Source organism: Tiliqua scincoides, chromosome 1 (genome assembly GCF_035046505.1).
Source record: "Tiliqua scincoides isolate rTilSci1 chromosome 1, rTilSci1.hap2, whole genome shotgun sequence".
In the NCBI taxonomy this organism is placed as follows: Eukaryota; Metazoa; Chordata; class Lepidosauria; order Squamata; family Scincidae; genus Tiliqua; species Tiliqua scincoides.
Window position 1 is genome coordinate 150,973,962 of NC_089821.1, and position 24,664 is coordinate 150,998,625.

Sequence of the window (24,664 nt, forward strand, 5' to 3'; positions counted from 1 at the left end):
AACTCCTCGCCCACTGCCCACAGGGCGCATGCGCAGGAGAGATTAGCGGTGCAACACGGCGCCGTGCGAGGGCGAGACCTGCGCAGCCTCTTCTGAGGCGTTTTGTTTGTGTCTCTTTCCTGCCGTTACTTCCACGGTCACCGTCTGAGGCGGCGACGGCGACGGCGACAACTAAGCAAGAGCCTCTCATTGAGGTAGGAGCGATGCGACCGGGCAGTGTCGGTTGCTTCTCTCCCCCTCCCCCGCTTTTGTTCCTGTGCTGTGTGGTCTGGGCCGTTGGAAGCCCGGGCGGGGGTGGGGTGAAAGCGCGAGAGCCTGCGGAGCGGTTGTGCGCATGTGCGGGTAACGAAACTGGCCCCGGAACCTGACTGGGGGGGTTGCGCATGCGCCGTTAGAACGTGTCTTGGAGGAAGGTGAGATGTCTTCTGCCTGTGGCTTTCACTGATGCTGGGGGCGCATCTTTGGCTCCTCCGAGTTCTTATGAGGCTTTTCCCACTGATGTTCCCTGAATATATTAGACTAGATGCTACCGTAGTAGGTGACTGCATCTGGGGAAATGTTACAGCTCTGTACTTTTAACAGGCTACTTTGTATTTGCTTTTAACAATGATAGTCAGGGGGGCTCCCAGTGTGGAAGGGATTGTCACTCCTGAATTGGCCTTTTCAGCCACACTAGACCCTGTTCCAGAACCACCATTCAGAGCGCGATACCATAGTCTTCCGAGACTGAAGGTTGCCAACAAGTCTGGGGGGCTTAAGTTTGGATAGGATTGCAAACTCCAGTTGTCAAAAATTCTCCTGCTTGATGATGTCACTTCTGTCCATGGTATCGCTCACAGATGAATGACATCACTTCTGGTGGGTCCTGACAGATTGTCATTCTAAAAAGTGGGTCCCAGCGCTGAAAAGTTTGAGAAACACTGCCTTAGTGGATCTTGTATACTGGTAGGATGTGTCTGAACAACGTTGCTAACATCTGTGTGGAAGTACATTCCAGTGGGGCCTATTCCTGCCGAAGTTTTTGAGATAGTAGCCTGGCCTTTTGCATTTTCAGGAGTAAGGCCTATTGAGTTCAAAGGGGCTTGTTCTTGGTGAGGTGGTCAAGCTTGTGTGTGGGCTGTACTATCTCAGACTCATATGATTGAAAACTTAGAACAAAATAAACAAAACTTGCTGTATGTAGAAAACTAGCATGGTAGCAGTAATGCTAGCCTAAATGTTCTTCTGGACATGCTATTAATTTAATATGGGAGTTCTTTTTTGCATGTGGGAATATTGAGTTTTATGAGCACCTCCTGTAATCTCAGTTGGTTTAATCCAGAAACAGATTCAACATCTGTGAGAACAAGATGTATATCTGGTGGATTTGAGGCCCCGCTGTATTTATCTTTAAGTATATTTTAGTTAAAATGCCATTACAAGTATTATGAATAAAACGGCTATTCACACATGTAACTTGCCACTTGTCACAGTAATTGAGTGACAATCATGTGTAAATTGGACTGTGACACTGGAAAATGTTCCTAGTGAAGTAAAGAATGCCTTGGGATGATACACTGTTATTGAAAGGGAAGGTTGATAATGTGAAAGTACAAGTTTTTCTAGAGCAGTGATTTTCAACCTTTTTCATCTCAGGGTACACTGAGAAGGTATTAAAATTGTCAAGGCGTACCATCAGCTTTTGACAACTGACAAGGCACACTGCACTGACAGCAAGGGCTTGCATCCCCCAGTGGCCCTACTAACAAATGATCCTCCCCCAAATTCCTATGGCACACCAGTGTGCCACGGCACTGTAGTTGAAAATGGCTGTTCTAGAGATTCATCTGTAACAAGGAGTACAATAAGGAAGTGTGTTATCATGTTAAATATGATATTAATATGGGGAAACACAGCTATCTGCTGTGCCACTTGGCCCAGGTAATCGCTGTGTGTTCTCAAGTGTAATTTCCCTGGTTCTCAGGTTCACTTTTATCTGGATTGCAAGTCTTTCTTGTGCCTATGCTGAGTTGTAAAAGCACAATAAGTATTTAACATTTGGGGGAAAAAACTTTATTCAAGCAACACATTTAGTTAAAAACTTGTCACAGTAAGGGCCTATTAGGCTTGTCCCTCTTTTTTTTTTTTTCCTCTGGGTAGTTTGATCTCTCTTCTACAAAGAAGAAGAAATAAACAGCTACATAATTTAGTATGTGTAAGTACTAGAAAGCTATGCATATTTTAAAATATTTTTCCATAATGAGTTTCCTGGCCCAGAGTTTTGGAACTTCCTGTTATGAGAGAAGTTGAAAACTGACTTACTTTCTTCCACTAACAAAGCTCCTAAGAGGCAGAGATGAGAAGTGAAAGGAACATATTGCCTTTCCTCCTGCAGCTTTTCAGTTGGCATTCTCCTCTACTTCGGGGTTACTGTATCATAATTCTGTAGAGTAAGGTGTTGGTGCACTTCCTGAAAGATGTTTGAATCCTTCAAACAGGACAGTACTCTATCTCTTAAATGAACTTTTCAGAGGGGTGTTGTGGCAATGGAGCATTTTAATTTTAAAGAGGTTTGAAATTGGGTGGTAAACCTCAAACTGGTGTCAGATGGAGTCAAGAAAATGCTTAATGTGCATCAACAGTAGTAATTTTGTTTGTCCTCCTTTTCCAGTCATGCATAGAGTTATAGTTCTCAAATGTCGTCGTCATATTGTCAGCAGTATGTTTTCAATTTGGTAGCATCTTCGTTTGGCATTACTCTGAAGTCTCCTGATTTTTTTATTCTTCTGCCCTTTTTTATGTTTCCCCTCTTTTGTTGTGGAAATATCTTGCTGCTCTGCTGCAGGAGCAATATGCTTGGCACATGTCCAAATTGCATTCTTTTAAGATGAATCTGAAGTTATTCTGTCTTCTGCAGAATCTGGAAGAACTTTTCCAACATAAAGCTTAATTCTCTATAGAATTTCCATCCTTTCTTTGCTTTGTGGGAATGGCTATTTTTGTTTTCTTCATTTTTCAGCTTCCTTCACTTCCCCCTCCCCCAACTTTCATGTCTCTTCCCTGTCATTTCCATGGGTGCTGGACTTGAACCGTCACTTTTTGCTCTCTGGACCTCAAAGGCTGGACTGCTCCCAGGATGGAGGGAGGAAAAAACTTTACATATTGGCAGTCAGGCCAAAGGAGTGGATGAAAGAGTGGGAATTGAACTGAGAATTGAACTGAATTGTGAATGTGTTTCACTGGCTTGGAATTGGGCACTCTGATGGGGAGGAAGACATTTGAGAACATATCACTGTCGTGGTTGGATTGAGAGTTTGAATTCTTATTCAGTGTTTGTGTATGTTATCTGTTTCATGGATCTAAATCAGGGCTGTCCAAACTCTGGCCCATAGGCCGGATCTGGAATTTGGAAAAAGCCCTCTCCCCCCCCCCCCCGTATGTGATGCTTACTGTTCTGCTGCATTGCTGCTTATCTTGCAAACCAGTCTCTGCACAGGGACACTACAGCATAACTACTCATGCCAGAAATAACCAATTGCAACAATGATTTCTTCTAAAAGACAGCAATGATGGTGAAAACCCTTTTCCCGTTATTGTGTATATGAACCCTATTAGGTGATGAATGCTCTTTAAATCCTAGCCATCTTTCCCAGGAACCACATGTAGCTGAGTCCTTTGTAACCACCTGAGCGGCAGGTGAAATGGTTCATTTGGCTTGGCAACTACTAGTTCAATTGCACAGCTTTGCATATTGGAAAATCCAGACTTATTTTCTTATGAATCAGTTCCGGTTAGTGTTGCAGGTAAAGAATGTGCATGTCAGTCACTTCTAGTCACTTGGAAATTTGAGTTGTATATATTCAGGATCCTATGTGAGTCACATGGAAGAGTTCAGAAAAGCTGGGATAGACAATGCTTCCTTTTGGAGTTCATGTGTCAGCTTTAAATTTTGTCCCTTTTCATGAAACCACCTCCTGATACAGATTTCCTTGGTTGCTACTAACCTACTTTTTGTCTTCCATCTTTGAGTAAGGTTGTAGAATTGGTTGTGCTGTGACTCATGATTTTAGTCTGATGGATGCCAGACTGGTAGTGAGTTAAGAACATCCTCTATATCTTTTAGATGCTGTCATTCTTTAGAGTTTAGCTAGAGAGCTTATGGTGATAAATAAAAGTTGATGTACTGTTGTTTTTGTTACAATGACAGATTTACAATGTTTCAGCCCTTCCCACTATCACATCACTCGCCTATAAGTCGATCTCGCAGATAAGTCAAGGGCAAGTGTTGAGCCAAAAATCCTGAAATGTTCTGTGACCCTCGAGTAACTCAGGGGTTAAACTTGAAGGGGGGGGTGTCTGTCTATAATTTTGTCTGATTTTACTTGAGGCCAGATCCTGAAAAATAACCTACCAGTAATTGTTACCCAAGAACTCTACCAGTCTCTAATTTATTAAAAATTTAGTAAAAGATCATGATACATTTTATTCATTACTTTTTTAATTCTCATCTTCACAACCTTTTTGTAAGTGCAGTCACAGTAAGTGCACTGTAACCACAACATACTTGTAGAACTGTTAATCAAATCCTTCTTTCAGATGCCTGGTGTGTTAAACCAGAAGCTTTACGTATAATATACAACATAAAACACATTATTATTATTATTATTATTATTATTATTATTATTAACAGTATTTATATACCGCTTTTCAATGGAAAGTTCACAAAGCGGTTTACAGAGAAAATCAAACAAACCACTAATGGCTCCCTGTCCCAAAAGGGCTCACAATCTAAAAAGATGCACAAGAACACCAGCAGATAGCCTCTAGAAAAGACTGCTGGGGTGAGGAGGGCCAGTTACTCTCCCCCTGCTAAATAAAAGAACACCCACTTAAAAAGTGCCTCTTACCCAGTTAGCAGGGGTTATAACTGAAAATAACTGAAAGTGTGCAGTTTTAATTTGCAACAGAGAGACAAGCAACAAGGAATGTCTGTGAGCAAGTGCAGCTACACATAGTTGCCACCCTGTTTGCTCGGAAGTAGACCCATTGCTTTCCATGGATGTTATTTTTAAGCAATGGTGCACTGAATTGTAGCCTGGGACTTTGTTTCAGATGGAAATGAGGATTCCATCCTGGTGTTTTAAAAATCAGACTAACATCTGCCAAACATTTGCAAAATGGAACGAGGCTTGCTTGTTTTCAGTGGAAGCCTTGAGCACTGGCAGGCTTTTTACCTGGGTGGGGGTTAAACTGAGGGATGTGCGAAATTCTTTGAAAATGACTTACTAGGAATTATTCTGAGGCAGCAGCAAAAAGGGGGGGGAAGGTGTTATTTTACCTTCTCAAAATAGAAGAGAGTTGAAGGTGCTTATGGGAGTTGTAGGCTTTGTGAGGAGAAAGTGCTGCACTTCCATAGCAGCAGCCCTCATAGCGACTGCAATTCATATAAGCGCCTTCAGTTCTCTTCCTGTTTGGAGAAGGTAAAATGGCTGCCTCTGAATACCATAATTACTAGTAAAAATTCTCCTTTTTCCTCCACCTCGTGTCCTGCTCCTCAGCCCAGTTCAAACCCCCCCCCACTTCACCAAACAGCTAAGCTTCCCATAAGCTTATCAGAAGCTCCCATAAGTTTCAGCCTTATTCACTGTATTGACATGGGTATAAGTTGACCCAGCGTTTCAGGGCCAATTTTAAGACATAAATTTTTCGACATAGGTGAGTACAGGTTGAGTCTCGTTATTCACAAGGGTTCCATTCCCAGAATTCACATGGATGGCTAAAATTGCACTAAAGCAAATTCATTCTAAAAACAGTGTCCTACTCAGTGACCTTGCTGACCTTTGTCATGCACACAGAGGCAATCAGTCTCTCCAGGCACTAATGGAGGAGGTGATAATGACTTGCATTCTTTCATGTGCTCAGGGGGAAAGAAGGGTTCTAAGTGCCTGGAGAGAGAATGATTGATGGATTGTCAGTGGCTGCCCTCTCTAGCACTAATGAGGCTGTTTTCCTTTAATTTAAAGGACCCTTCTCATCATGTTTAGATAGAAAAATCCATGGATAATTAGGTTATACGTGTAATCGCTTGTGTGACTGTCTCTCTGCTACAGTAAGAAAATCAGTTTTTTAAACTGTGATTTTAAAGGGATGCATTTTTCCCCGTCTCAAGGGATCAGCACGTTCCTTCTCATTTGCAGTGGTCATTTGTATTGAGTCAAATCTGTGTATAAAAAATCCGCGTATAACAAGGTTGGACTTGTATACAGATCCAGCCTCGTACACGGATTTTTTGCACACAGATTTGACTCATCATGAATGGCCCCTGCAAATGAGAAAGAATGTGCTGATCCCTGGAGAAGGGGGAAAAATGCATCCCTTTAAATCAGTTTTAAAACTGAACAGTCCTTTAACAACAGCCTCCTTAATGAGAGAGAGAGAGGGGGGGGCAGCAGGCTAACAATCCATCAATCCTTCTCTCTCCTTCAGACCCTCTCTTCCCCCAGCACGTGAAAGAAAGGTGATCATTTTGCATTGGTGAAGGGAGGGGCTGAGTGAAGTGCTGATGGATTGTCTTCTTAGTGACTCTTATCTTAGAGTCAAAAGGTCAGCAAGGCTGTTTTTCAATCACTGGAGCAAAGAAACTTTGTTTTTTAAATTGATTTGCTATAGTGCGGTTTTTTTAATCCACATGAGTGCTTGGAACCCATGCAAATTAGTCTCAACCTGTATATGGTATATTAAGTGGTCATATAAGGACCATTCCATATAAGGACTAGTCATAGTGTTCTGAAATACTACTTCAGCATTCATATTCCTACCAGATGGTAAAAGTGCATTATAAGATGTGAAAGGGAGTCTTTTAAATTCAGTCTACTGAATGAAATGAATTTGATAAGGCTAGAAATAGTTGTTTGCTGGTGTAAACTTAGCAACTCTTTTTTCTTCCCTTAACTTGATTCTAGATTTTTTTCAAGAAATTAGTCTTGAAGCACCAATAATATGAGAACACGTATTGGAAGATATTAATCCAAATTTTTGTTACGTTTATATTTCTCCAGTGTTACAGTTAAATATAATTAAACTATAGGAAATTAATGTTGACATTGAGTGTTGTTGCTATTGACCCCCCCCCCCCAACATTTTTCTCCCATGCTATACCCCTTTTCAGTGTTCTGTGCTGTTAAGACTTGCTTCTCTGACATCTCCTTTTTCCTTTTAGGTTTACGTCGTTTTCATAATAAGCCTGGTCAGGCGCAGCTTGTGTGGAAACCAGGCTAAACAGTGAAACCATCTGCCGTGCAACTGAATTCTGTGTCAGGAGGTACTCTTTCGATGCTCCTGGGTCTGATGTTTTCCAAAACTTTTGACAGTTGACTAAAATTGGAGATGTAGACAAATAATATTTCTGATTCTTTGAATAACTTGTTTTCACTGCCACGTCTTGGCTCCAGAACTTGAAAAGAGCTTCTATTGTAAAGTGGCAGTCCTGTTAAGAAACCAGGCATATCTGGGAACTGAGAATTAGTGTGGAAAACAAGCATATATTCTATTTTTTTAAAAAGCTGACATTATGCTTTTGCAGCTACATGTAGAAATTAACCCGCTTGCTGTACTCTCAAGGACTTGAGTGGGTTTTTCTTCCTTGCTATTTAAACGCAACCTCTCTCCACATATCTATGAAGAGGAAAGCCTTACAAGTATCTGAAGTAAATCATATACAGAAATCACAGTTCAGTGTCCATTCCCTAATGCCCTGTTTATCAAGCACAGACAATGCATTAAATTAACAGCTATTTACTGATAACTTAGTCTTAGTGCAATGGGAGAAGTTGAACAAATGAGCTCATTTAAATAACAAATACTCCAGCCAACCTCTGCCACTGCAGCTAATTGGACAGGAAGGATGAGCAATTTCTATTTGCACAACAAAGCAGGAGGCTTTTGCCAGGAAGGATCTGGCTAGATATTTCACATTGAAAGTGGACCAGGCCCTGTACTAGTCTTTAAAAGGGCTAAAAGCCTGTTGTGAATCTGGGTCAGGACTTGCTTATCTGCAGGCAATTTACTTAATCTAGGCCTGTGGTTATTTGCAAACCTGAGAATAGCTTTATCATCTTCCTGCAACCAAAGCTATGTACAGTGTTGTTGCTGAGCATGTGACTGTCCACTTTGTATGCAGATCTTCTAAAATGTCAGAAAACCATTTTATTTGAAAATTCAGGTGTTCGGCCAATGTCATGGGTGATTTTTTTTGTCACTTGGCATTTGCTCTTTTTCTTTCTTGTCTACTTCTGTTGACATCTACTCTGCACTTTCAGTATCTAGACCATCCTTCTTTTTCTAAACATCAATGAGTGTTCCAGTTTTTTCCTCCCCTACCCCCATGCTGTTTAGTTTGATTGAACTTCAGTGGATATTAAATTACATATTTAATAGAGTAGGGAAGAATGGGGTACAGGATAATCAGCATCTATTCAAGGGAACTGAATTGAGAGCTGTATGTTAAAATAGGCTCTGTGGTATCTCTGTATGATATACGTGTAGAGCAGGGGTGTCCAAACATTCTGGCAGGAGGGCCACATCATCTCTCTGTCACTGTGTCGGGGGCCAGAAAAAAAAGAATTAATTTACCATTTAAAATTTGAATAAATTTACATAAATGAATATATTAGAGATGGAACTTATATGAATGAATGAAGGTCTTGCAGTAGCTTAAGGCCTATAAAAGGCCTTGCCCAAAGCAAGGCCAGCCTTTCCTTCGCTGCCGCTGCTGCATCAGAGATGTGGAAGAGCAAATCGTGGAGGGAGCCCTCATCCCACAGCTCAGGTGAGAGGTCAAACAGTGGTCCTCTTGCTGAGAACAGTTGCGTCAGGCCAGCACGGGCCCCAGCAAGTCTCTGGAGGGCCAGAGGCTCATTGGAGACTGGGGGCTGCCTGAGGGCCTGATTGGGAGCCTCCGAGGGCCGCAAGTGGCCCCCGGGCCGGGGTTTGGGCACCCCTGGTGTAGAGGTTCTCAGATAAGGAAATGTGCATCTTTGTTGTATATCTTACCGTTGCAACAGCTGCTAGAGTTCTTTGGTAAAGCTGAATACTGACTTCAAAAATGTTTCATTTACCACTGAAACTTAACATGTAATTCTAAGAGGATGTACACTTTGTCAACACTTGCCTGTCATTTTTTTCTTCCTTTCCTCCTAGCTGGAACAGTACTCCCTCTGGTTCTGGAAGATACTCCCTCTGAGTGATGTAGTGGACTGCCACTGCTTCTCTCCTGTTCCTAAATTATTCTCTGTAGCAGGGTGGGTACTGCAGTTAGTGGGATTTTCAGAAGTACCTAAGGTCTTAATTTTCATTGCAAATTTACCAAAATAGCACTCTTGAAAAACCTTTTCTTCTTGTAAAGTCACTCTGTAGAGGTGAGTGGGCTTTTAAAGCTGCTTACAGGTGGCATAGAATGAGATAGATAAACAATGCAGAAAAGCCTTGTTAAAAAAAGAACAGTTATGCAAGAGTGACCTGAGAATCTTTATCTCTTTAGTTTTAAATGTCAAATCTCATCTGAAAGTCAGAAACACCTGTCCTTGAATAACTAGTTTGAAATAGTGCCATAGAATTTATCATCTTTAAGCAAGAATGGGGCATCCCAGTTCCAGTATCCATGAGGTCTGGCCTTGGTTGACTTGGGATCTTGCAGCATAGGCTGATGTGCCACATTCATGACCTAGTGTGAAATATGTGACTACAGTTCATATGTGGTGCGAACAACATATAAACTGTTACTTGAACAAGAGGTCTTGTGTACTTTTATCTAACTTTATACCCATTTTTCTTCACAGAAGTCTTTTTTCACTAAAGACTTCATTAGATATCTTTTATTCCATTTCACTGAATAAAGTATTTGGTCTCATTAAGTAACTCTTTCATTAGATGTTTATCCAGACATCAGCTACTCTTTAAGTTTCTTCTTTCCTATAGCGATGTAGATTTAATTTCCAACAATTGTGAGTTATGGTTCTTGATTCTGCAAGTGTATTGTGATCTTTCCCCCCCATGTAATTTAGAATAGTAACATAAGGTATATTCACCATATTAACTATGAAGGCTTGAAAATAAAAATTTCTAGACATCTAGTACTTGAACATCATTGATCTTCAAATAAAAGCACACATTATAGACAAAAAAATTGGTGCATGTCTCAGGGTTGGGGGGGAAGAGAATTACCTTTTCCCTTGGGGTTATATATAATAGGGTTCTGGGCACATCTTCAGTCTGTTGAAGGTTTATGTATTAAAAGCCATGTAAGATCTTAAATTGCTTTTAGATCAACCCGATGCATAATTTTAAAAACTGCATCTGCATAAAGGGATTTATGACTAAAACTGCTTGTTTTTCTACAGACTTGTCTGCTGTTTCTCAGCTTGAAGAAGATCTACGCTCATTATTGATTCCTTTTCTTGGCGTTACCTTTTTTGAAGTGAAGTTTACCTAGCTTTCTAGTGTGAGCTTTCTTTTCAGACATCTCTAACTGATCCATAATAGACAAGTTATAGTTCAGCAATGTCCAAGTCGTTCCAGCGGTCATCTCTAAGTAGGGATTCCCAAGGTCATGGACGTGACCTGTCTGCAGGAATAGGCCTTCTTGCTGCTGCTACCCAGTCTCTTGGAAGGATGAACCAGGGTACTGCACACCTTGCTAGCTTAATGAATCTTGGAATGAGTTCTTCATTGAATAAACAAGGATCTCATAGTGCACTGTCTTCTGCTAGTGCATCTTCCCATGCCTTACAGTCTATATTTAACATTGGAAGTAGAGGTCCACTCTCTCTGTCTTCTCAACACCGTGGAGATGCAGAGCAGGCCACTAACATTCTGGCCAGCTTTGGTCTGTCTGCTAGAGACTTAGATGAACTGAGTCGCTATCCTGAGGACAAGATCACTCCTGAAAACTTGCCTCAAATCCTTCTGCAACTTAAAAGGAGGAGAGCTGAAGAAGGTCCTTCACTGAGTTATGGTAGAGATGGCAGATCAGCTGCACGGGAGCCTCCATACAGAGTACCTAGGGATGATTGGGAAGAGAAAAGGCATTTTAGAAGAGATAGCTTTGACGATGGTGGCTCTAGTCTCAACCCAGTGGTTGACTATGATCATGGAAGTCGTTCTCAAGAATCTGTTTATTATGACAGAATGGATTATGAAGATGACAGATTAAGAGATGGAGAAAGGTGTAGGGATGACTCTTATTATGGTGAAACTTCGCATAAGTATCGTAAATTTGACAGTGAGTATGACAGAATGAGTCGTGGCCCTGAGAGATCTCTCTTTGAAAAAAAGAGAGGCGCTCCTCCAAATAGCAATATTGAAGACTTCCATGGACTCTTACCGAAGGGTTATCCCCATCTGTGCTCTATCTGTGATATGCCTGTTCATTCTAATAAGGTGAGTTAAGCATCAGATGCTTATTTTCTTTACTTTGTAGTCCCTGTTGTCTGTTTCTTTGCTTCGGTTTCTATGTTCTGGTTACATATACAAAGGTCTTAAAGAGTTGTTAATTAGAAAACACATTTGGTTTATTTTTCAGGACATTAGTAGCAAACCTATTAAACCAGAGCTTTACATTAACATATTGTTTCACCCATATGGCTTAACTCCTGGTGAGCTGTCATCTAGTCTGTTTATAGTTCTGCATAGTCTCTTAACCTAGTTGGGGTAGGGTTTTTTGTTTGTTTGAATTGTTTTGCAGTTATTCAGGAAACTAGATTCAGCATTTCTTCCCATCTGTCTTGATTGCTGATTGATTTATAGTTAAGATGCGTCCTTACACAGTTCTGCTTTTCCCCCCTCTTGTCCAGGGCCAAAGAGAGTTAATGAAGAATTCTGAAACATATTTGCAGGATTGTTGTTCACAATTTTAAAATGACTTCATTCTTGCTTTTTTTAAACTCACTTAAAAAACTTTTCATACTGTGGCTGAAACTTCTCATTTGTTCTCCCTTTTCACAACCTTCTTAAACACTTCAAACTCACTTTTTTATTATTACATAATGCATCTATCCCTTTTTAGAATTTCAAACATCAGCCTGCTGCTGTGCAATATCATGTTCTTATTGGCATTCTCTACTTGTAAGTGTAGTTCTTTATTAAAATATTTTGATCAAACTTCTGTCTTCATTCCTAATTCGGTTCTCTGACAAAGTAGCAAGAGTTCTAGTGGGGCTTCATTCAGGTTTTCTAACTGTTACAATCTTTTCATCATTTACTGATTTGTCAATTGGATACTAAAGCTGGCTGTTGGTGTCCTTGTCCTTGATTTTTTTTTTAAAAGCACAGGACACAAATACTTTCCAGGTAAGAGCACGCATTGTGAGCTTAAAATGTTTGTTTTGCCACTAATGCTTTCTTCACAGTTGCTATTGGGAAATGTAGATTCCCACTTACATCTACTCTTGGAAAAAATCACAGTGAAACACAACTGTTCTAAATGCTAGCGAAGAAATGAAAAATATTTACTCATTCTGAATCTTCTGATTCTTTTACATCTGAGATTTTAGATTTCATACCAACCATAATTAGTACCTTGCACAGTTCTACAAGTACTTCTGAAGATTATACTAAGGGGAAACTTGAATCAACAGAAGTGTAAAGAATGTGGTCATTAAAAATACTGGCAATATAAAGCATATTAATATTGCTAGTCATGGAATTAAGATTCTCTTTTACACTTAAAATTCTGTCTTTTTCTGGATGGAAGTTCTTGCCCTCAAAACATTTGTCTTCTGAGCATATTAAAATTAGTAGTCATTTGGCAATGCAAATTAACTGATTTCAAAAGTTATGTGTTTTCAACCTTAAAGTCTGGCTGAATTGTGAATGTAATGTTGAATTCACTGACTACACTGAAGCAAACAAATTAGGCATTGTAAAGGCATCATTTTGCCTAAATTCTGGATTCTGTAGAACTTGAAAGAAGAAAGTTGTCATTCTGTAGCAAGGTTTGTTCCCTCAGAAACTAAAGAAAACTTGAAAAATATGTTAAAATGCTTATTTTTGAGAACTAAAAGCTCCAAATTGCCATTTTCTTCTGTCAAAATGGTTCTGAGCATTTGTGGGGGGGGGGGATATATTTGAAGGGGAAAATTATCTTGTATATATGTAGCTTTCTTTTCTGAACATTTTAAAAACTTTAAATGAAAGCACTCTCCCAAGAAACATCCTAAACAAATGGGAAACATCTTTAGGCCCAATCTTATCCAACTTACCTTGAGGAGGCTTCCATGACTGCCCCTTCCCACTGTAGGATACACTACATACCCTGTTGGCACAGCTGATCAGTTCAAAAAGGTTAGATAAGATTGGGCCCTAAAAGTTATACAGGTGCGCTCCTCTTAACTGTTCGCTTAATGGTGGACCACATATATGTGGTCAAAGCACAATGAAGATGCTCTTAACGAGGCGTCTCCCATAGCCTGCAACAGAGTGTCTGTTTACACAACTCTTAATGCAAAAAAGGGGCAATCTGTCTCCAGTAGTTTGTGCAGTCAGGTAGTGTCTGGCAGGGATTGTCTGTTTACACAACAAAGGCAATAGATTGGACTGAATGTTCACTTAATGACCTAATCACATCAGGGATATGAGAACATATCCCTGTTATTAAGTATTTTGTACATCAGTATTTTGTATTGGGTCACTTAAGTATGGTTTCTTTTCCTTCAAATGTTTCAGCAGTTCAATTGAAACTATCTAATTGCATAGATGGAAACAGCTATCTCCTATAAAAGCCTCCTTTAGGCCAAACTAGATATGGAATCTGAGATCAGATTGTTCACTGTTGTTTAGCAGGTGAGGGCAGTCCAGTTGTGACCATGCTGCTTGGAGAGGTGACATAACTCTTTCCTGAATTAAATTCTCACCAAACTCTTGGGTCCTATTTGGACTTGCCCTCATACTTCTCAGTTTGGGGGAAAAAAACCTGTCTAGTTGCATCCTGAATCATATAGCTTCATGCTTATTTTTGGTATCTGTCTTGAGTTGAAACTGCTTTATTTTCAAATATGACTAATAAAGCTTTCAAAGGTGTTCATATGTTTACTTGATGCATCTGTGAAGTTTAGACTCGCAGTTCTCAAGTTCTGTATAAAGCAGTGTTAGGAAAGATTTTCTTTATGTTTTTAGAAAAGATACAGGTGGGACCTCTGTATCCACTGATTCAGTTTACCACTGATACAGAGGTCTACCTTTAAATGCCTTGTAACAAGGAAAGAAACACCAAAATCCAATTTTCTACCTTCGTGCTGTTAAATTTCATTTCATTAGATTCTATTATTCACTCCATCTAGTACCTGAATGCAGTATAGTATCTATACCAGTGCATTCTGGGGTGACAATAGAGGAGCAAGAAACCTGGAAGTAGGTCTTTAAAGATATTTTTTCACTGATTTCTTTTTAATCCACTGTGGTTCTCGAACAGAACCCCCTGGATAATGAGACATGACCTGTAGTATGGAAATTTGGAATGAATAGACTTTTTGATTCTTCTCCTTGTATTTCTTCATAACTTGGCAGAATACTCCTAGTCATTCATTCGTTCATTCACCTTTATTGGCATAAAAATACTCCTAGTGTAGCAGTTCCTGAACTGTGGGTCATGACGCTATGTTTGGTGTGGGTTATGAAACTGACAAGGAAAATATACTGGGTCCTATGTAAAGTGAAACTGAGTCACACATGTGTTTACTCATGAGTAGGCAAATGGGCCTCAATCTACTCTGAAGGGCAGGCCGAGAGGAATGCAGTGTCACCAGAATGGTCCTCATCCGATGAATGCCATCCCCCAAATCACTCAAGAATGAAATCCCTTCCCCTGCTCATAAGGAAAGTGTATTGATCCCTATGGAAAGTGATTTATTCATGAGTAGGCGAGCATGCCTTGGCTCGTATGGAAGACCAGGCAAAGGGGAACACAGTGCCACCAGAATGGTCCCAGTCTTTTGAAAGTGGAGATCAACAAACGAATCAGGTGCTTTCTGAATAAAAGCAGAGGTTTGAGCAGCTGGTAAAATGAATTCTTTTTTTTTAGTCTCGTAAAGCTAGGTTTGTCTCAGTATTTTGTTTTAAAAATTGGGTCCTGAAGCTAAAAGATTTGGGAACCACTACTCTAGAGTAAAGAGTTTGTTAAGCTAAAGCTTATCCCAGTAATGTTCCTAATCCAGTACTGAGAAAAGACTGCAAATATTTCTGAAGGAGCTTACCTTTCTCTCGGGAAAAAATCCACCAGTCCTTTTGTTTGGAGAAAAGCGCCACTCGGCCTCACAAACCACAGTTAAGATAACCTGTAGGTGACAGACAGAGGAGAAAACTGATCAGGAAAACCTTTCCCTCTTCTTGGAAATCATGAGCACATATGTTTAGTAAAGCTGAAGTGCCTACATTGATGTAATTGGGTACGGGTGGGAGAACATTTTTTACTGGGATAATCATTTTAGACTTAGAATTTTGAAGTCCATTACTGCTAGGGTCCATATACTGTTTTTGTATATAAGTCTTATAGGCCTTGTGAATTAGTAATCTTAGACTACATGTCTTAATGGCTGCAAACAAGTTTTGAATGTGATAAAAGTGACTTCATGAATATGTAGCACATTGCTTTTCTTGAATTTGAAACTAAGATCGTCTATTCTTTCTGCTGAAAATCTCCACCAAGAAAAGATGAATTCTGCGGCTTGCATGCCATGCAAGTTTACTAGAATGTATTCCTTTGTAGAACTGTCTTATTGAAAATTATGGGAGGGGCAAAGCACTGTGCAAGGTACTTAAACCTGTCCCCTGGGATTTTTTCATGACCTCTTTTTTCCCCCCTCAAGATATCATCATTCCTAGAGCACAGTCTTGTAAGCCTTTCTTTTTAAAAAGAAGAAGGCTGAGATCCTTGGAATGCTGAATTCTGCATTTCATACCAAATTCTGCACTTTGTGGAGATTACCCATAGAGCTGTTTCAGAACAGCACAAATTACTGGATCTGTTTGGTTTGGCTGCTTACAGTAGTTAGGCCAATAAGACGAACAATATGTTGCTCTGTGAGGGAGAAGCAATAGACATGCTTCTAATTTTTGCCGCAACCTAGACCAGTGGTTCTCAAACCTTTCAGCACCAGGACTCACTTTTAGAATGACAGTCTACTGGGACCCACCAGAAGTGCTATCATGGCCAGAAGTGACATCATCAAGCAGGAAAATTTTTAACACCCATATGACAAAATCAAATCAAGTAAATAAATTTACAATTAAGTATAAGTTTAAAAATTTATTTAAATTAAAGAACACTCCTAACTCTTCCTAGCAGATGCTGATCTGTTTTACAAAAAATTCCCTAAACATCCCAAAGGCTGCAATCTTATCCACATGTACCTGGGAGTAGGCCCCTTTGACTATCATTAAAAACATATACATAGTAGCCTGTTTAAAGCAGAGATCTGTAACATTTCCTCAAATGCAGTCACATACCATGGTAGCATCAAATCTAATACATTAAAAATAACATTGAAATGAATGGGGACATACCTGAAATTGGCTTGCGACCCACCTAGTGGGTCCTTGCCCACAGTTTGAAAAACGCTGACCTTGACGATGCAGTTATAGACCTTGTCTCAGATATGATGCGAAACCATATTTTAGCATTATGAGGACTTGTGTTGAATCTGAGGCTAGCACACTTCCTGTTTGGTTCCCCCTTTCTTTCTTCCCTTTGTGTGGAATTAGAAGTTGCTTTAAACTGTTCGTTATAAAATGTGGTTTCCTGTTTTGTCAGAATGTGGAAAACTGTTGTGTAAAGACCAGAGCTTGACAGGGCTTGCTTTGAATCTAGGAGCCAACCTAAAAGTTTTGGAGCCAGACAAACTGTTTATGGTTTTCTTTTAACTCTGGCCAAAAAAAAAATCTTGCATGCCACCAGTAAATGATATAAACTTTGTACATACAAAAAGCATTAAAAAGCAGTTCCATTCCCTGTGGTGATTGGCAAAACGATCTAAAGTCTTTGATCCAAAAGTAAATAAAGAAATTACATCAAGAAGCATTTAAGTTAAAATTCATGATATTAAAGATACGATCCTGTACACACTTTGCTTGAATTCAATGGGTTTACTGTTTAGTAGACATGCTATAAAACGAACTCACTTCCCTCTTTCTTTCCATGCTGGTGCAGTGGAGGAGAGAGACACAAATGCATGCTTAGAGGGCTGGTGGCGGAGGAGGTGTATGCTATGTATGACATTCTGAGTGTGCAAGGGAGGCCCCTCCTTTACTAAGTATGGTCTCTCTCTGGCAGCAGTTCCTCCTGCATCTGCCCTTGAGGCCAGAGGCTGCTGTTTTGAGAGCCAAGTTCAACCGCTCCAGCAGCTTAGGCAACATCTTACTTTATACCTAAGATTGACCCTCACTTGCTACCTTGCAGCCATTCCCTGTGCACTAGGATCTAGTTTTAGGTTGCCATGGCAACTTTTGGTCAAGCCCTGGTAAACTGTAGTTCATTTAAAAGCCAGGATCTTTCCCATTTTCATCTGAAGACAGGAAACTGCAGCCTATTACAAAACACAAATGGAAGTTTTTTGTGTGGGAAGGTTAGGGCTGAGTGTGCAAGTCATAAGTCTTGTAATGCTAGAGTATGCTTTGGCATTGATCTGAGGTAGACTACTCATTCTTGGCTCTGGAACAGATATAACACAATCTGTTTGTAGTCCATGGATAAGAGAATAGAGAGAGGCTGCCAAGTCTTGAACTGTCTCCGTTCATGTGTCCTGTGTTTACCTTAATCATAGCTATGTCAGCACTGCTGGTCACCATATTTAATGTAAACCAGAACTTAAAGCTCATTTTAGAAACTCTACTTAGGGTTTAAGCATAGTAACAGCAGGTTTCAACATACTGTAGCTCTTAACTATGGTTAAGATTTGTAGGATGACTTTGCATGGATGTGGAGTAGGAATTGCCATGTTTTGACTGGTTTATTAACCATGGTCATGTCTCCACCAACTGATTGTAACTAGAAATAGAAGAGGCTTGATGAGGGCATTTGATTTAATAAATATTGGTGAAAAATGCAGGCCTGAGCAGAGGTTCCCATTGAGCAGTGACTGTGTGTCCATGGCCCAAACTGCTTACTGTGTTGGCTGAGTGAGGTATGTGATTATGAAATTATCTCAGATCTTCAAAATTGACAGACTGACACACATCCTTCTGCATGTAACATCTTGCATTTAACGTGTAGCATGTTTTTCTGTTCTCTTTCCCCAACCTGGGAAATGCAAGCAAACCAACTGTATCAGTGAATATTCCCTTTTAGAGGCCTCAGATATATTGGTCAATCTATGTCAACATTTATTACATTTATAAGATTCAATTTTGTTAACTTTGGGGGAGTTTAGCTTTTCTGCTTAAATATGATGTATTGTTACTTGTTACAGGTCATCATGCTGTTCTCTTTTGGGTTTGTTTTATGTTCTCTTATATCTTTTAGCTCCTATTCTGATTTTTCTGTGATGTTGAATCATAGAATGCAGAATACAGAACACATGTGAATAGTCTTGAATTTGAATGTTAGAGAATCTGCAGGAGGGGGACATAAAAGTAGATGGCTGATAAAATTTTAACTCTCATATCTTTTCAATAATAAAAAGTTGCATACTGTATTTGAGTTCACTTTGTAGTATGGATGATTTGGTTTTTATCCTTTAGATCATGGCACCTTTCTCAAGATAAAGCATTTTGTTTTGCATTGAGATTTTTGATGACTTTCAAATGATTCTGTAGGTCTTTAATTTTGAAATATCTTTTTGAAAAATCCTATGTTCCTGAAAACTTTGGTCTTGTACTTTACTGCAGGAGTGGAACCAGCATATTGATGGAGCAACACATAGTCGACGTTGTCAGCTTCTCCTTGAAATGTATGGATTTAACATTTTAAAATGTTCTGTTTTTATTAGAATTGCAATATATTATGCAGTAGTTTCAGAAACACATTTGTTTGCATTAACAAAGTTTTGAAATTATTAGTTCGTTCTTGTTGTCCCTTCATGTCATTGTTTCATTAACGAGTTAAAGGTCATCAAAATGGCTCTGACTGCACCTACATGATACAACAAACCATGGTTTATCATTATGGAATGAGCAGAACTGCAAAGAACTGAGTCTCAGGCTAGTGGACTCCTCTCCCCCCCCCCCATGAGGAAAAGAGATAGAAACCTTAGATTTTTGTTGTAAAGAGAGAACTGTGGTTTGTTAATCCAGCATCTGAAACCATAGTTTAATCCTGTTTTCAGATTCTGGTTTGGTAATCCTGCATATTATCCAAAACTGGGTGCTGTGGTTTACAAACAGAATTTATCTGTACCAAGGCTGAGGAGGGAAGGAGAAAGGAGAGAGTACAGGGTTAGCACTCCTTCAGTTTGCATTTTTGATTCAACAAACTATGGCTTGTTGTGTCATCTGAATTTGGGCCTTAGTATTCATTCTATATTTTTAACTGATTCCAGGATCTTTATGTATGACGTGCCTACAATAAGAATTCTTCTTTCACTTATTTCTAGTAATACTAACAAAACAGCAAAGTTTAACTATCCAAGGTCAAGTTACAAAATCGGGGGGGGGGGGATGGTATTCCTAAAAACACTGTTGTACATTGTGTCATAACTTTTCATGGGCTAGAACTTAGCTTCATCACATGGTGGGTGTGGAGAGTAGTACTGCAATCTTAGGCATTCCTACTCAGAAGTAGGTTCCATTAATTTCAGTGTTACTTACTCCAAGGTAAGTAGGTGTGTAGGTTTGCAGCCTAGGAACACCTTCAATATCTCATGAAGTATCTTGCTTTCTGAAGCTAAAGCAGTGTGTCTTTGAGTACTCTGGGACTATTTTTGTATGTGGCTATTCTGAAATGGGACTTGTACTTAAAAGTTCACATTATCATAAGAACAGAAGAAGAGCCCCGCTGGATCAGGCCAAAGACCCATCTAGTCCAGCTTCCTTTATCTCACAGTGGCCCACCAAATGCTTCAGGGAACACACTAGATAACAGACACAACCTATGTCCTGGTGCCCTCCCCTGTATCTGGCAATCAGAGACAGCCTACCTCTACCTTGCACATACCTACCATGACTTGTAACCAGTGATGAACTTTTCCTCCAGAAATTTGTCCAATCCCCTTTTAAAGGCATCTGGGCAAGATGCCATCACTACTTTTCCTGTGGCAAGGAGTTCCACAGACTAATTACATGCTGGGTAAAGAAGTATTTCCTTTTGTCCATCCTAACTCTCCCAACACTTAACTTTAGTGGAAGTCCTCTGGTTCTGGTGTTGTGTGAGAGGGAAAAGAGCGTCTCTGTATCTGTTCTATCAGCCCCTGCATAATTTTGTATGTCTCAATCATGTTCCTCCTCAGGCGCCTCTTTTCTAGGCTGAAGAGGCCCAAACGTTGTAGCCTTTCCTCAGATAGAAGGTGTCCCAGCCCAGTAATCATTTTGCTCTCTTCTGCACCTTTTCCATTTCCACTATATCCTTTTTAAGATGTGGTGACCAGAACTGGATGCAATACTACAGGTGTGGCCTCACGTTGATTTGTACAAGGTATTATAGCCTTGTACATATTTGTACAATGTACATATTGTACATTCCCATATTAGTCATCTTATTCTCAATACCTTTTCTAATGATCCCAAGCATAGAATTGGCCTTCTTTACTGCTGCCACACACTGGGTCGACACTTTCATCGATCTGTCCACCACCACCCCAAGATCTCCTGTTCGGTCACAGACAGCTCAGAACCCATTAGCCTATATGTGAAGTTTTGATTCTTTGCCCCAATGTGCATGACTTTACATTTACTTACATTGAAACGCATCTGCCATTTTGCTGCCCATTTCCCCAGTTTGGAGAGATCCTTCTGGAGTTCTTCACAATCTATTCTGGTCTTCACCACTCAGAAAAGTTTGATGTCATCTGCAAACTTGACCACCTTGCTGCTTAGCCCTGTCTCCAGATCATTTATGAAGAGGTTGAAGAGCACCGGTCCCAGGACAGATCCTTGGGGCACACCACTTTTCACCTCTCTCCATTGTGAAAATTGCCCATTGACACCCACTCTCTGCTTCCTGGTCCTCAACCAGTTCCTAATCCAGGAGAGTACCTGCCCTCTATTTCCCTAACTGTGGAGATTCCTCAGGAGTCTTTGGTGAGGGACCGTATCAAATGCCTTCTGAAAGTCCAGGTGTATAATATCCACAGGTTCACCTGCATCCACCTGCCTGTTGACCTTTTCAGAGAATTCTAAAAGGTTAGTGAGGCAAGACGTACCCTTACAGAAGCCATGCTGATTCTCCCTCAGCAAGGCTTGTTCGTCTATGTGTTTTAAGATTTTATCTTTGAGGCATTCCACCATCTTACCAGGAATAGATGTTAGACTGACCGGCCTATAGTTTCCCGGGTCCCCTCTCCTTCCATTTTTGTAGATCGGTGTGACATTTGTTATCCGCCTATCATCTGGCACCACGGCCGTTTTAAGGGACAAGTTGCATATTTTAGTCAAGAGATCAGCTACTTCATTCTTTAGTTCCTTAATAATCCTTGGGTGGATGCCATCTGGACCCGTTGACTGACTGATTTTTGATTTGTCAGTTAGGTTTATAACCTCTGGTCTTTTGACCTCTGTCTGACTTAATTCCTTGGTCAGGAGGGGCCGTTCGAGCAGCGGTATCTGCCCGAGGTCTTCTGCCATGAAGACTGATGTAAAGAATTCATTTAATTTCTCTGCCATCTCCAAGTCTCCTTTTTCTCCCCCTTTCCCTCCCTCACCGTCTAGCGGGCCAACCGCTTCTCTGGCAGGTTTCTTGTTTCTAATATATTTGATGAAGCTTTTATTATCGCCCTTAATATTGCTGGCCATACGTTCCTCAAAGTCTTTCTTGGCCTCCCGTATCACCCTCATGTCACCTTCATTTCACCTTCCCATATCCTCTTCACCTGAAATAGATTTTATAGGAATCTGGTCTGTTTTACCCTCTGAATGTTGTCAGCAACCTTAATACAATCTCAGTTCTTGAAATTAAAAGATTAGGGCATGTAATGATGGATTCATCTCAATTTTTTAACTAATGTCTCTCAAAAGCTAAAGTAATCATTTGTGCTTAAGTAAATGTTAGCTATTCTGAACCTTTGTGTGCCCTTATTTTTATTTCAGGGAGGAACGGTACCAGGAGTTCCTTATTCTGCATCAGAAAAAGTATCAATTCTACGAATATAAAACTTTTATAGAGGCCACAGAACATAAGCTTTATCTTGAGGGGGCTTTTTACCAGACATTACAACTGTGTATCCTTAAAATGCACACACTCATACTTCAAAGCAATCCATGTTTAGCCATCAGAATTACCTTAAGCAATGAACTTCATAGGTTAATGACAAATAAGAATTGTAAACGTGAAAAGTATAATTTATATATGGTATTTTCTTCAAGGTGCTTAGGACGGTGTACATATTGGCTCCACCTCCTTTTCTCCTCACAGCAGCCCTGAGAAGGTTAGGCTGAGGTCCAAAGTGACTGAATAAGTTTCATGGCTGATCAGGAACTTGACTTCCTGGTCCAAATCCAACCACAGTGGTGCTCAAAACAAAACTTATTTTTTTGCTAAAACTGCTACAAGTCAATTGTAATTCTTGACAAGAAGTTCTGACATCTTAAGTGTGAAAATAATTTTTCCATTGGTACTCTCGGCATCATCCATATTTATAAATCTCTCATCTCCCTTCTCTGGCTTTTGTTGCCAAATTAAAAATAAGTTTTAAGACTCTAAAGTAAAATGAGGCACATGAAATGAAACATTAAATTCATTATGAAAAGTGTATACGGTTCTTAGAGTAATGTACTTTACCATAATTTTCAGTTGATCGAGACATAGAATTATGCATGGGTTAGATAGAAGTTCTTTTCCTTCTCACACAACACCAGAACCAGGAGACATCTGCTAAAATTGACTGGCAGGAGAGTGAGAACACACAAAAGGAAACATCAGCATGTAATCTATAGAACTTGCAGCATGTAATGACATGATGTGAAGGCACGTGGCCTAGATGCCTTTAAACCATTTCTGCCCAACATTGCATATATGCAACTGGGATCAAATGTGTACACCTGTGGGCTGGGTAGAAGTGGGTTAAAAGGGAATAGGTCCGTTTTATGGAGAAAAAGACTATCCCAAATTACATGATGACTATAAGCAACCTCTGGGTTTTAGAGGTATCCTCTCTCTGAATACCAGGTGCAAACGATTGGCGACAGGATACTGAATATCTGATGCAAGGGATTGATGACGGGATACAGGTATTTTGATGCTTTGTGTGCTCCCTGAGGCATATCATGGGCCACTGTGAGATACAGGAAGCTGGACAAAATGGGTCCGTGGCCGAATGCACCAAAACTCTTTTTATGGACACAGTTCTCAGAATACTGACTGTACACCATGATTTTCAGTTGCACATATCTCTTGAAATAAACTTCATTTTATAACCGTGGAGAAAAAACAAGACACTGGAAACTTACTTTCAAGTATGTGTATGCAATAGAGTCTGTAACCTAAAGTAATTCATTTGGTTGTAAGTCTGATTGAATACTAATTGAGATGGCAGCCTTTCCTGTTGAGACTTGGTCATATAGATGCAATATTAGTTGACTTGTCTTCTATCCTTATGGATTTTTTCTTCTGAGTTGGAAAACATACAGAATAGCCATGATTTTTAAGCTGTAGAGAATGATGATTTATTGATTTTCTTTCTTTAAAGATATCCAGAATGGAACCCCGATAGTGATTCTGGACGTGGGATGTAAGTAAAATTTACTTCTTAAACAGAACAGAGCAGCTTGGCAGCCCATAAAGATTGGTGGATGGGAGTGAGATCGTCAAATACTGCGCAATTGCTCTGGAACTAGATTAGTAGCTTACTGCTCCAATCACCTAGCACTTGCTGATGGTAAGGGCTAAGTGAGCAGGAAGCTGCTTATCTAGCCCTCAAGTGGTACAGTGCAGGGTTAGACACAGATTTATCTCTCCCCTACTCTGATATATAGAAACGTGGTCAGCTGAGGTCAGGAGGATCTCTTGGGGATCTCTCTTTAAAAAACAACTAAAAATGTTACTCCTTTTGTCAGTGGATGGCCCAATTCTACTGCCCGACTGACAGACACAGGACTGCTCTCTAGCATTTGGGTGAATGTTAACTGAGATGTACCTTTCAGTGTTTTAAAAACTGTCCTCGAACATGTTCTTTCTAGGCACCTCATTTCCTACTGATGCTCCTCTCTGATTAGTATTCAGTCAAGTATTTTGCAACTCTTTTAGATTGCTGTTGGGTTAGAATGCTTCCATGTGCATCAAAACAGTGAGTGGCAGCTCTACTTGTGCTGCTTCCAATTCACCTGTCACAATCACTGTTTGGAGTGACATGTTCAGATGCCTTTAGAAATCATAGATCTATGAGAAATGTAGCCAACTATGTGAGATGGTCCTGTTCAGTCATGCTGGGCAAATCTGCAGATGATCATGAACTATGATAGGATGAGGACTCTTTTCACCTCTTTTCTACTGTAAGTCTGACATTTAAGTACACAATTTGACTGACAGCTTTATGAAAGATAGCATTTGTTA

At 40.1% G+C, this 24,664-nt stretch overlaps 1 protein-coding gene across 2 annotated transcripts in view; it reads left to right on the top strand.

Annotated features, from left to right (window-relative positions):
• Positions 1 to 156: 156 nt before the first annotated feature.
• Positions 157 to 24,664, top strand: part of MATR3 (matrin 3) — a 35,592-nt gene continuing 11,084 nt past the window's right edge. Inside the window, exons 1-6 of one of the 2 annotated variants that reach the window (XM_066611251.1) lie at positions 157 to 194; positions 7,199 to 7,300; positions 9,178 to 9,278; positions 10,377 to 11,415; positions 18,853 to 18,914; positions 23,802 to 23,843. In XM_066611251.1, coding sequence (XP_066467348.1) covers positions 10,537 to 11,415; positions 18,853 to 18,914; positions 23,802 to 23,843 — 983 coding nt within the window. In that variant the 5' untranslated portion in view covers positions 157 to 194; positions 7,199 to 7,300; positions 9,178 to 9,278; positions 10,377 to 10,536. The remainder of the gene's footprint in view (positions 195 to 7,198; positions 7,301 to 9,177; positions 9,279 to 10,376; positions 11,416 to 18,852; positions 18,915 to 23,801; positions 23,844 to 24,664) is intronic. The other variant, XM_066611260.1, reaches the window with a different exon arrangement.